At 43.3% G+C, this 13,221-nt stretch overlaps 1 protein-coding gene across 7 annotated transcripts in view; it reads right to left on the reverse strand.

The window, feature by feature from the left end:
- Pag1 (phosphoprotein membrane anchor with glycosphingolipid microdomains 1) overlaps nucleotides 1-13,221 on the reverse strand; it is a 137,879-nt gene that overhangs the window by 8,644 nt on the left and 116,014 nt on the right. For all 7 annotated transcript variants that reach the window (XM_074068763.1, XM_074068760.1, XM_020186885.2 and 4 more), the window contains 4 exons: nucleotides 11,991-12,042; nucleotides 8,259-8,355; nucleotides 5,438-6,039; nucleotides 1,957-2,016 (listed from right to left, as the gene is read on the reverse strand). In XM_074068763.1, coding sequence (XP_073924864.1) covers nucleotides 1,957-2,016; nucleotides 5,438-6,039; nucleotides 8,259-8,355; nucleotides 11,991-11,999 — 768 coding nt within the window. In that variant the 5' untranslated portion in view covers nucleotides 12,000-12,042. The remainder of the gene's footprint in view (nucleotides 1-1,956; nucleotides 2,017-5,437; nucleotides 6,040-8,258; nucleotides 8,356-11,990; nucleotides 12,043-13,221) is intronic.

Genomic DNA, 13,221 nt, shown 5'->3' on the forward strand with positions numbered 1-13,221 from the left:
TCTACTGTTTCTTATAGTCAGGTGTAAACATATGGAATTTATTATGAAAAAGGTGGTCCAAGTCAAAAACACAGACAGATTATGAAGGGGAAAACCATGGATGGCAGTGATGGAGAAACAGCCAACTCACCTTAAAGAGTGAGATCGTGGAGGACAAACCTACCTTCACATACATGGTAACAGTGCCAGGTGGCTCCTCACTGCCCTTTCTCTCAACTTCCTTTCCCATGGTTCCCACCATTAACGTCCATCCTCTTTGTAAGAGTTCTTGGTTTTTCTGGACCTTTAGTACTTTTTTAAATTATCAGTTCTTGAATTAACTTGCAACACAAAATTGACTTTGGGAATCAACCTAGCATGCCAAGGATAACATTTGACACTCCAATTTGTATAAAATTTTCTCAAGACTTTTAATATTCCTTTTGATTATTTGTCCTTCACAACTGTTATTTCTAGTTTGTATACAGGTTTTTCTTTAAGACCCCTTGCCATTTAGGTTTAAAATTTTTATCCTTAAAATTTTTCATCTTTATTTATTCTGTAAATTTTTATTACTCATAAATTACTCTTCCTTTTTTTCCATTTCTCATCTTTTTATAATGTACTCTCTCTTCATCATTCTTTTAAATTGGGATAGTGTTACCTAAAGCACACACATTAGTTTCAGTCTGGGCTGTTTAACATACAATACAAAAATTGCTAAAATGAATGTTTGTGAATCACAGTTCTTTATTTTATGTTTAAAATTCATCAGTGTAAGTAGGTGCTATTTTTACAAACCATGAACAAATATAAGAAGTAAAGTACTTTGAAAGTTTACACAGAATTGATTTATTTTAAAGGATTAGTTCCCAGATCTCTTTCATGCTTTCCTTTCTTATTCCAAATGGAGTCACTGGCCTATAGAAACCAGACTAGAGGGAGGTGAAGGAGCTGCCCAGAACTCAGTAGGAGGAGACTACTGTGGGCTAGTGAGGGTGGTCCCAGTAGAGCTGGCGTATGTGACAAAGTTTGGCGGTACATTGAAAAGGAGCTGGTAATTGACTGCATGTGGGACAGTGAGGGAGCAGAAGTATCAAGGATGACCTCCATCAAGGATGACCTCCAGAGTTTTTGGCTTGTGCAACCAGGTAGACAGATGGCAGGTTCTTTCCCAGGGGAAGGCAGCATGTAGGGAGTTAGGCAATGTCACCCAAGGAAGGCACTTCTGCTCCTTGAACCTTCAGTGAGGGGGGCTTTCTTCATACTTTATTTTTACTCAGAGTCCTATAGGAGGTGGTGCATCTGCAGACTCACAAAGGCCTTGTACAGGTACAGGACCTGGGCTGGGAATTCCAGCCCACCTATCTGCAGCCACATCACTTAAGGTGCTTAGCTCCCTGTCTTAGCCCAGCCCCACATGTAGCATATTTACTGCATTTTATGATTTTAAGGCTTCACTAACAGTGTAGCTACTGAATTTTTAGCCCTAGTTCTTTAGAATACATAATCTCTTTTTTTGCTGCAATGTCTGTCCATAGCTCCAGCCTGGAATTCCTTACTGAAACCTTCTCCCTCAGTCTCCCAGAGTGAATTAAATTCCCTACACCCCCATTCCAATTTTTAGAATTTCCTACTGTTCATTTCCTTCTAATGTGGTTTTCCTAGCTGTGGACTGAAGTGCCCATACTGAAATTTCTCTCATCTCATTCTCACATCTTCCTTCTCCTTTCTATTCTTTCCCTCACTCCAGTTTCTTTTACTTTCCTGACCTGCTCAATATGTCAGACTTGGCTTACCATATGCCAGTCATGATCCCAAGATATAAAGCCAACATCCCAAAGCTAGACCTTCAAACAGAGGCTAAGTGAGCATTGTAGCTGTTTCAGACAAGGGGAAAGATTACAGTGCATGTGTTATGTTTTCAAGGGGAGACATTCTATTCTCTCTACTTATTTAAAAAGAAATAACCCTTACCTCTTCTTCTGTCAGAGTTGGGTCTTCTTCCCGAGACTTGTATGACAATGAGCTAAATCTCTGTTAAACAAGCACAAACCAAAGGAAAGTAGTTTGAAGACAATAATCCAAACTTTTTTCTTTGCATACATTCCTACTTATCAGTCTATGAAAATGTTTTAAACGATTTCTATGGGGCACAAAGAAACACACAATCTATTTCTGCATGATGTTCTTGGATACCTCACAATATAACACATGGAGAAATTTCTTCTTATTTCATGTTTAAATCTGTAGGCAGAGAAGCAAAATAATTATTTAGACTACTATTTTAACTCCTGCCACTGAAGGATTGATCACTAGTGAGGAACTGATAATAAGAAAGACTTTTCCTTATCACATGCCTGAATTTTACATCTTTATATTCTGCAGGCTCATCAGAAAGTTCCTGAAGTCATGTGGTAACACTTTAAGCTAATGGGGAAGTCAGTTCCTACGTTGTGGGTTCTCACTTCCCAATGATTTGGCTCCTGGTTTGCCAACTGTCTCTCACACATGTTTCCTGTCTCAATTCTTGGTGATTTCAACAAATGTGTATCCTTCTAAACCCTGCCCTTCAGGTCCCTGCCCTTCTCCACCCCACTGATGCTGTGCTCCACCTGACTCTTCCCCCCACCCTCCTTAACTCTCACAGCTGGACCCAGACCTTCACTTATCCAAACTCACAGCTGCCCCCCTAACCAAGCAACTTTTGCACCAGCACTCATTGTTCGGCTATTTCTATAATCTAATTCCAACACTCTTTCAACACTGTTGAGAGCCAAGTTCTCTCTCCACACCTACTTCTTGATGTCTTTCCTTCCTGCTTCACAAAGCTTAAATTCTATAGTCAATCATCATGGTCATACTTAATGCTAGCTCTCTCCATGGTCACTGCGGAGCTTGAGCTGTGAGTGAGGAGCCCTTAATGCATGTACAGTGCTACTGTGCACCATATACAACGCTGCTGTGTATCACGTAACCCTTCCTGTACATCCAGTTCTTTCCCTGCCCCCCAGCTGTTAGTTTTGCATCTTCTCTTCTTTCCCCAAACCTCCAACAGCCTCACTCTGACCTGATGACTGCTTCCTAATTCACTGAGAAAACGGAAGTAAGCAGAAGAAATTTCTATGAACTTCACTCTGTTCCCCACCCCAGTCCCTGTGTTCTATTTTCACACTTGCCATGTTTCTAAGGCATCTCCTCCTACATGCCCTGCCCCTCACTGTTGGAGTACAGCTCCAACAGTTCTTGTGTGTTGTTTACACAGTCGGTTTTCCCCTTTCTATGGGGTCACCACCATCTATTCACACACAGCTACTCTCTGATGTGCCCTCTTGAGGTCCAATCCATATCACAAATGAAATGTTTCCAGCACTGAGTGCTCAGCATCCCCCATTCCCACCCTGTCCGTGGCCACCTCCATCTCAGTATCTCAGTTCATGGTGATCACATTTGTTTAGTGGCTTGGGTCAGACCTTGGAATGCATCATTCTCTTCTTTCTCTACTACACACATGATGGACCAGCAAATCTCTTCACCCCAGTGTAGCTTCTCTCATCACTTCTGCTGCCTCTGCTTTGACCCAAGCCTTACTATCTCTTATCCAGTTATCAGAGAGGTGACCTAAATTGTATTCTTGCTTCCACTTTTTATAGTCTACTTGCAGTCAGAAAGACCCTTTTAAAACATGGGTTGGGTTGTGCCATTCTGCTGCCTTTGTTCTTATCTAAACTAAAAGACCAGGCCATCTAGGATTGTATCTGGGTACCTCCTTGTTCTTCCCTTTCCAGCTATACCAGGAGACGCCCTCCCTCTTCTATCTATAAGCCAGCCAAGCCCTAGACTAAAGGCTTCACACTGGCCATTCCCACTGCTTCATGTGCTCTTCCTGAAACAGCCACTTGCATAAGTGCCACAAGGAGCTCGTGTGTAACTCCCTCCTCACTTCGTTTACCTTTGCTCAAAGGTCACCTGCATACCTAGGCAGCCCCTGGCTACTCTACCCAAAATTGTACCCTCCACCATTTTCCCATTCCTCTTATTCTGTTTTTTTCTTTAAACTTTCTTTAGAAAGTTTCTACCTTATATCTATCAGTTCTTAACAGAGACAGGAGGTTTTGTTCATTTATGTATTTTGTTATGGGTATCTTCCCAGCACCTAGAAGAACATATGGCACATAATAGGTACTCATCCAAACCTTTCACTTGAATAAATGAATGAATATTAAACATTTCAAATTCTCAGTTCACTTAAAATTAGGATTGTTTGTTAGGAGGGGATGGATCACTCATTCTTATTATATTGTAAGAAGATAATGTGGGTTCCCAATGGGTATTTCCTATTTGTAATGTGAAATCTGAAGAAGTGTTTATTAGTAGGGTTAGATAATGACCTCTTATCTTACAAATGCCTGTCAGTAAAAGGCTGGTGTAGGCAGTGTAAATTTACATGGGTTTTATCATCTTTGGTTATACAAAGGGCAACACATCAGGCTGCATTCTTGTACTTTCTGTACATGTTCACAAACACTTTTATTGGTGCTCTCAACAGCTGATTTTATGGGTAATCTGAAAAGTTGAAATGCATTCAAAGAACAGTTCAAAGAATGGGATCCTTAGTGTAATTAACACAATAACAGCCTGGGTTCTGACATGAATTCTAGGAGTGTTTTTTAAGTCTACAATTGACTATCTTCTCTGAACCTTCCTTTCCTACCAAAACCTGAGCAGAAGAGAACTTTGCTTTTCTTCTGTGTAGAGAACAGCAATTAGATATTAGGTAATTACACATTAGTCTGCTTGACACAGACTGGGTCTAGTCAAATCCCAAGATTTTGACAACTGGAGATGTTTATTGTGGCTCACATATCAAACTAGACACATGCACAGAAAGCCGTGAACTGCTAGCATGTTTTACAGCTTTGTTGAGTGACTAAACTTCGGAGTTATAGGTTATTGCCTAGAAATGGCTGCAAAATAAGCCTTCTCCTCTTCATTGATTTATATGAAAGTATCCATAATCAGCTGTAATCAGCGGCACCTGCTTGTCAGCTCACTTTGTACATGTTGCTATGATCTGATTTCTGGGATCCTGAAGGGTCAAGATCACCATGCTACTTGAGGTAGCAACAAGCAGAAGGGATAAAATATGTGGGCAGAGTCTAGTCTTTATTTAATTCTTGGCCTTCAAAGTGAAAAAAAAATTAGACATGAAGTAAAAATTGGAAATTATCCAAGTAAGGTGCTGAGAGAGAAATATTTTATAAACATGATTTTTCAGTGTTTTATTATTTTTAGAAGGGGGAAAAGCCAAACACAGCTTACGCTAAAACAACTTTCATCATTAAACAAACTTGCAAGTGTTTGTCTATGTTTCCCAGGACAATGTGCAAGCAAATCCTCAGACCAGCAGACTCCTCATCAGAACAAAAGCCTACTAAATGAAAGTGCCACAACCCACCTTGTTGGTTTCACTGGTCCCCTCCGTGGCTCGCTCTTCTGCCTCTCTCTCCTCCTTCTCCTGAAGGTTTTCATTCTCATCCAGAAGTTTAACGGGAACAGGTGGTGGGGCCTCCTCTTCAGGATCACATGGCGTTCCAAGGATGCTCTCAGCGTTAGCACTCTGGCGCCCCTTTTTGTTTCTGTCTACAGAGGCATATTCAGCAAACTCTGCTTTGCCCTCCGATTGGGTCCCTGGAAGTTCTTTCAAGGCAGAAATAGACTTGGACTTGCCACTGTGGCCTTTGTCCAGGGGCGCAGCTGCTGCCATCTCCTTGATTTCCTTCACAGTCTCATACAAGCAGTCCTCCACCATGTTTTCCTGGGAGGAACTGTCCTTGAGCACCTCATACGGCCCTTCCATGCTTGGCCCCTGGTCCCCATCCACACCCCTTGTGGTGAGCATCGTGTCCACCACGCTCTCAGCGGGGATCCTGGGCAGCTCCCTGCTCTGATGACATTTTGGCTTCCCTGTGCTGTCCTGGGAGTCTAGTAGATCTGAAGCAGAGGTCTGGACTTCCTCATAATGCTGCATGCAGGTCACGGTGCTGTCTTCTGAAAGAACTGAAGGAACAGAAGTATTAGAAGTGAAGAAGACAATTTCTTAAATAACTCTCACAGTGAATCAGACAACAAAACATTAGGTTTAATCAAGATGCTTGCTTTTATTTGATGCTTGGCTACAAATTATGGACATTACTATGTCAGCTGACGTTCTTATTTTGACCTCAGTTTAAATGGAAGCCATCCATTATATCTTTCCTGGTACATGATTTAATAAGTTACCTGGCTATAATCTGGCTTGCCATTACTTTCATAACCTATTGTTACTCCTGATGAGACTCATATAGGCAGAGTATCCATGTGACTAGAGGAGGAAGGTGACAATGGTTGGGAACGAACTCCAGGAAGGAATAGCTGGTAACCATTCCCTTTCACAGGTCATTTTCATTTGGTGGACATAATGGAAGCAACAGTACAAAAATATATCCTTAACTCAGTATCACCAAAGGCCTCAGTATTCTACATCTTCTTAAAGGTCTTTCTTCCATCTCACCTCCAGCCCCACATCTCTACCTCAAATTACGACATCCAAATGTGAACTTCTTCTATTTGAGAGGCAGAGATAGAAGGATCATGGATTTAAAGCCAGCCTGGGAAAAAGTTAGTGAAACTTTATCTCAAAAATAAGCTGGGCATGGTGGGGCATGCCTGTAGTCTCAGCTACTCAGAAAGTAGGGGTAGGACGATCATGGGTTCAGACTGGTCCAGGCAAAAGTTCAAGACCCTATCTGAAAGACAACAAAAGGCTTAAGTGGTAGAGCGCTTGCCTACCATCACAAGGCCTTGAGTTCGATCTCCAGTGCTGCCAAACCAAACCAAACCAAACAAAACCAAATGTGAAATTCCTAGACTGCCACAGAAATGGTACCACATGAATCCAAATGTTTTTTTGAGTGCTGACTATGTGCTGGGTATGGTCCGAGGAGGTGGAGATGCATCAGTGAGCAGAACAGAGGCCTGCCCTGCTTACACACAGCGAGCATGTTCTTACATCACCGTGCATCACCTTGGGGGGATTGGAAATAGTATCCCCATGGGGGAAATAGGAGAATGATAACTGCTTCCTAGCCCCCTGAATTTAACACCCCCAGGTGCTCTAATGCCTCCTCATCCTGAAGGGGTGGCCATTGGCCCTCTGGTTCTGATCAGCTGAATCATGGAGGAAAAAGAATGGGCCCTGGGGTCTGAGAACCTGGGTATTAATACTGACCAACCTCCCCAGTTTCCTTATCAATAAAGGGGGGCACAGGACCATCTCCTACCACAGGTGAAAAAATGCATCTTAAGCTGTCAATTGAGAAGCAATCCTACTTGCTGTTTCTGTTAGTGAGAGAATACAGTGTGTGAAATGGATGGTAGGTAGAGTGTTCTGAATGAAAACCCAAGATTCTGATTGTCTGATTCACATGCAGATCTGGAAGCTCAGTTCCTGTAAGTTCTTAGTAAAATTATTAACTTTGCTGTGACAGGCAGAATGGTCTCTCAACGAAATCCATTTACTAATTCCTGGAAACTACATGTTACATTACACAGACAGCAAGGGGAATTGAGGCTACAGATGGACCGAAGGGGTTAATCAACTAATCTTGAGATGGGGAAAGAACCCTGGATTAACCAGATGGGCGCAATGAAACAACAAGGTCCTTATAGTGAAAGATGGAGGCTAGAGAATCAGAGAGAGAAGTGAAGATGGAGGGAGAGGCCACAGAGCAAGGAATGCAGGTAACTGAAAAAGGCAAGGAAATGGAGTCTCCCTAAGAGGCTCCTGGAAGAAATGCAGGTCTGCTGATGCCTCCACTTTAGCCCTACAAGGCCATCACAGGCTTGGCACCTCCAGAATTGTCCATTAACAAATTTGTGTTGTTTTAAGGAACTAGGTTTGAGGTGATTTGATCCAGTAGCAATGTGCTACAAATCTCTCCCTTTAACCTGGGATGGTAACAGTGCCTGTCCTCAAAGTAGAAATGATATTACTACAGTTAGAACTAATCTTTCAGGGCTGGGGTGGGTGACTTAGCACACATATACATCTTAACACACAGAAGCCAATGAGTAGATATTAGATACTGTGTACCCAAATGAGATTGTTTGCTTAAACTGGGAGTCATAATAAGAGTGAGCAAGAACATTTTCTAGTTTCTGGATTCCATTTTTTTGAAAGCTAGCACTTTTGTAGGTGATGAGGCCACATGGGGAGCTTGTATTTTTGCAGAACTTACTGTCACCATTGGTGAGTGCCCCATTCTGTTCACTGCTAGCAAGAGCATCTGTTGCCAGACTGGTCACAGAACGGCTGAACATCTCCTTGTCTGAAGGCTGCAAAAAAACAAATGCATCCACATTGCTTAGAATCCATTGCACAGCAAGAAGGACACTGATGGCTTTTTCTAAAACTCAAAATGGCAGAAGCAAAAAACCAGAATCCACTTTTCAGATTTCAATGAAATTGAGTTCAAGTGCTTAATGGAAACCACATGAGACAGCACCAGTACAGAGCCCTTCCGTCATTGTGGAAGGTCCTAGTAGGCAGTATGGTTCCAGAATTTCAGGTGCACTGGCCATCTTCCTGGGCCATTGGCAGAGCTTTCCACCTGGTGATTTACAAATGGGTTACAGGTAGGTTGTGACATATCAGGTCCCCATGGCTCAAGGCAGGGTGGAGACCAGAAGTCCCAATGCTGGTCTGAATTGATTCCAGCAGCGAGCAGCTTCATCCTTGTAACATGCATGTGAAATCAGGGCAAAGCATCACCCATTGTCCTCTGATGGGAATAGACTTAAATCTGCTCAAACACAGATAGTACTATTGATTTCTGAGACTATTTCAGAACCAGCTAAGTCACTGGCTTCATGGTTCACAAAACAATCACATTCTAAAAAATAGCTTTGCAAACCTTTCCTATCCTCACAAACACAGAACAGTTGGAGGGAAGAAAGGCATTGTCAGTTTGTTTCCTGCTGGGCTAGAATGTGTGGACATTGCCTGGAACAATATGCCAGGCTGAGCTATTGCTAAGGGTAGGCAGAAATAAGTTGGTTCTTAATGTATTTCTTTAAATAACTGAGTTGTATTTAGAAAATCAGTGTATGATTTTTCCCCTCATCCTTTTCATTTTCATGGCCTCTGTGACCCAAGAGCAACCTCAGGCTCCAGAAGTCCACGTGGAAAGTTCTGATATAACAGCACAGGAACCTTGGCTAGTTGGTCTCCCAAATTCTCTGACTCCTGACAGAGAATCAAGTAATTGGCAAATAGCCCTCCTATTAATGAGGCACAAGTGTCTCAAAGTCTGCTGTTGCAGGTCAATGCCACTCACATCTGCTTCCCTATGTGATGGCCATTGTGTATGTGACCGGGAACTTAAGATGTAGGTGCTCACATTCCCGAATGATGTCCTGATAGGGCAGGAGCGCCTAGAAGGAAGAAGCCTTCTTCAATGCACTCCATCACACAGCTGGATTTCATAATCTGTGTCCTGACCACCGTTCTAATCTTCGTTGCTATGAGACAGGAATCTGCAAGTTGTACACAATGTAGGAGCTGAAGGATCCGGGCTAGATGGGCAATTGCATGTACGCAGGCACCACTGCCGGTGAGCGTGGGTTCTTACGTGTGCACAAGCTCACAGACATCAGTCATGCAAGTGAGGCTAGGAGAGGCAGTAATTAAGGTGGTGTATGAGGATGAAAATGCAGAGTCAGCATTTTATTTTTTTTCTTTATTCACTGCCACTCTTCCTATCCCACCCAGAGTTGTTGCTGACCTTGGATAGAACAGCAGGGATGGAAGCTCTAGAATACTGTCTCTCATGCTGGAGCATACACTAGATTCATCTGGAGGACCTGCTCCCTATTGCAGGACCCTACCCCAGGAGTATTTGGAGATCTCACAAGCTCATAGGTACTGCTGCTGCTACTGGTGGTCCAGCTGCACCTGCACATCCCTGTTCTGGAAAGCAGCCAGGGTCGAGGTGAAAGCCTTGCCCCAGCCCCATGTCACTGCGCACCTGGCTCTGAGGCAGGTGGTAAGTGAAGAAAGATGGAGCTGGGATCTGTGTGTGGGAACACTGAAAGGTGTCCCCCATAATTCTACCTCCCCTGCTGACAGCCCTACAGCAGCAGTCACTAGACAGGACAGAAAAGTAGAGATGATGTGGATGACATGGACACCAGGGTGGGAATGGGGTGAGAAAAAGGGCTAAAGGAGATTGAAGCTGAGGGCCCACGAGAGCTAAGAGAGTGTGCATGTGCAGATAGGACAGCAAAGGAAACCCTGCAACCCCGAGAGGCACCAGGAGTCCTGGCAACTTCCTGCCTGCTTGGGCTACAGGAGTCTGGAGAATTCCGGAGAAGCCTCCTGTGTGTGTTCTGAATGTGTCTCCTTGCTGCACATTTGATACTGGATATCCTATTATATATCTGACTCATCCATACATCCTTTTTTTTGTACTCTCTTCCCTCAACCAGTCTTATCCTTGAGAAATGATGTTCTGCACAGGAAGCCTGGTTCTCTTTTTCTTTTTTGCAGTACTGGGACTTGAACTCAGGGCCTATACCTTGAGCTACTCCACTAGCCCTTTTTTGTGTTAGGTATTTTTGAGATAGGGTCTCTCGAACTGTTTGCCTGGGCTGACTTCAAACCATGATCCTCCTGATCTCTGCCTCCTGAGTAGCTAGGATTACAAGCATGAGCTATCGGCACCTGGCCAGGAAGTCTGTTTTGTTTTAACACTGTTCCAGGGCTCAGACAGGACTCTGAACACAGTCTTGTGGATATGAAGGTGGATATGTCCCTAGCTGTTGGGATTGCTTGAACATTTAAAGGCATGTGCTGAGGCAAAGGACAAGACAGGACAGTCAAAGGCTGCTCCTCACTAGGATGGATACCTGAGACCCTCAGGACTCATTAGGACCCTGTGAGATGCTAGAGGGCTGGGGAAATGCAGCAAAGCCAGGCTGTACCTGTGGTGTTGTGGGTTCCCCTGGAGAGCTGTTATGGGTGGAGCTGTATCTCCACCGTATTCCTGCCGAAGCCCTAACCCGAATGCAACATTATTCAAAAGCAGGGTCACTGCAGATGACACTAGTTAACGTGAGGTCACAAAAGGTCAGGGTGGTCCAATATGTCTGATGTCTTTACAAAAAGGGAAAACTCGGGCCCAGAGAGGGAAGCTGATGTGAAAGACAGAGGCGGAGACTGGGGTAATGCAACCATAAAGTAAAGAATGTCAAACACTGCCAGCAAGCTACCAGAATTCAGGGAAGGTCTGGAAGGAACCCAATCTCAGAAGGAACCAAAACCTTAATCTTTGGACTTCTGGCCTCCAGAATTGAGACACAATGAATTTGTTATTTAAACCTCCTAGACTAACACACTGGCAAGGACTGAGCAGAGGCAAAACAGAAACACCACACAGAAGACTGGAGCTGGGAGTACAACTGCTCCACTTTCAGAAGAGCTGTCAGCAAACCTGGCTCAAGCCCTGGTGGACATGATCTATGTCAGGTTCATAGTTCACTTCTGCTTACTCTGCCTGTTGGTTCCATTCAGGTCATAAGCAAGAGATGACATACCTGGATGGGCGACTGACATTTTATTTTTATTTTTTGGTTTATTTATTCATATAAATACATTGTTTGGGCCATCTCTCTCCCCCTATCCCTCCCTCTCCCCCCACCCCCGGCCCCTTGCTTCCAGGCAGAACCTGTTCTGCCCTTTCCTCCAATTTTGTTGAAGAGTAGACATAAGCAATAATAAGAAAGACAAAGTGTTTTTGCTAGTTGAGATAAGGATAGCTATACAGAGAGATTCCTAGCATTGCTTCCATGTACATATGTATTACAACCCGAATTGATTCATCTCTACCTGACCTCTTCACTACTTCCCGGTGCAACTGACATTTTAAAACACAGAGACAGACAGGCAGACAGACAGATAGGCACAGACTCACCGCGTTCATCAAGTTCTCATGGTCCGCACTATGCTGTCTTGGCTTCTTTTCTCTGAAATGGAAAATAAAATGTTCTAATGTCAAATGTGTCCCTTAAAATCACACACACGATACTCTTTCCTATTCCAGTTCTTATCAACTTTAAAATCTTTCTGGTTTTAAGAACCACATTTATTTTGCAAAGAAAGAAAAAAAACTGGGCCACCACATGGTCTTACAGGTATGAAAGGTATGAGGAGGTCAAGCCTGACAGCAAGGGACTGATCCCCTCTGGAGAGCTTCCTTCCCTGGGAGGAGAGGATAATAAGTCACAATGAGAGCACTCACGCAGGGTCCTGAGTGGAAATTATTGTACCTAGAACTCTGGTATGAGCTAGCTTTTCTTTTTTTTTCTTTAGGAAATCCAAACAATTATCTCATATCCTCACTTAAAGTCTGCAAAGTCACACACTGCAGTGGAACAGAGAAAATAAAGAAAATACAAATCTTGGAATGGTATGAAGAGTACATGCTCTCAGGATGAGTCATATGTACTTCTAGTTTATGGAAAAGTCTGTCAGGTAAAAATAGAATGTGTTTTTACTCAGTACAATCTAACAGCCAGGGGTTGTAGACATTTCCTATCTGTGTATGAGGTGAGAGTGCCATCTAGTGGGAGAGTCAGTAATTTCAGCGAGAGGCCCTCCTAGGCCCAGAGGAGCCAGTGCTTGTCACCTCTATTTCCTTGTTCCTGGCCATCAGACTGGTCCAAGCTGGCCAGGGATTGGGAGGCTTTGTCAGGGTTAGAGTCTGGCTTTTCTTCTCCTGGAATATTTCAGGATAGGAAGCCATATCAGAGTTTTACGTGACACTTGTCAGGTCTCTTCTGGGGGCATGAAACCTCGTGGTTTATGGTAGAAGGCTGCATGCATTGTAACTGCTCCCAATGTCTTGAGAAATCACTCCTGCTTAGCAAGAACTTTACTTCTCTTTGAGTAAAGATCTCTTTTTTGAGGTGCTGACATTCTATATGAGACAGAGAAGAGAGACAGAGTATAATGCTAAAACAATACAACATTGTTCTAGGGAAATGAACCTGTTTTTTTTTCAGAAACTGCAGTTCTGTGTCACATTTTGCTATATAAAGGAGGTGCACTGTGATATTTCCATACATTGATCAAATTCGCCCTCTAATACTCTTTCTTATTACCCCTCCCTCCTTTAAAATAATTTTAATGGGTTTTATTATTCT

This window comes from Castor canadensis, chromosome 3 (assembly GCF_047511655.1).
Source record: "Castor canadensis chromosome 3, mCasCan1.hap1v2, whole genome shotgun sequence".
Classification (NCBI taxonomy): domain Eukaryota; kingdom Metazoa; phylum Chordata; class Mammalia; order Rodentia; family Castoridae; genus Castor; species Castor canadensis.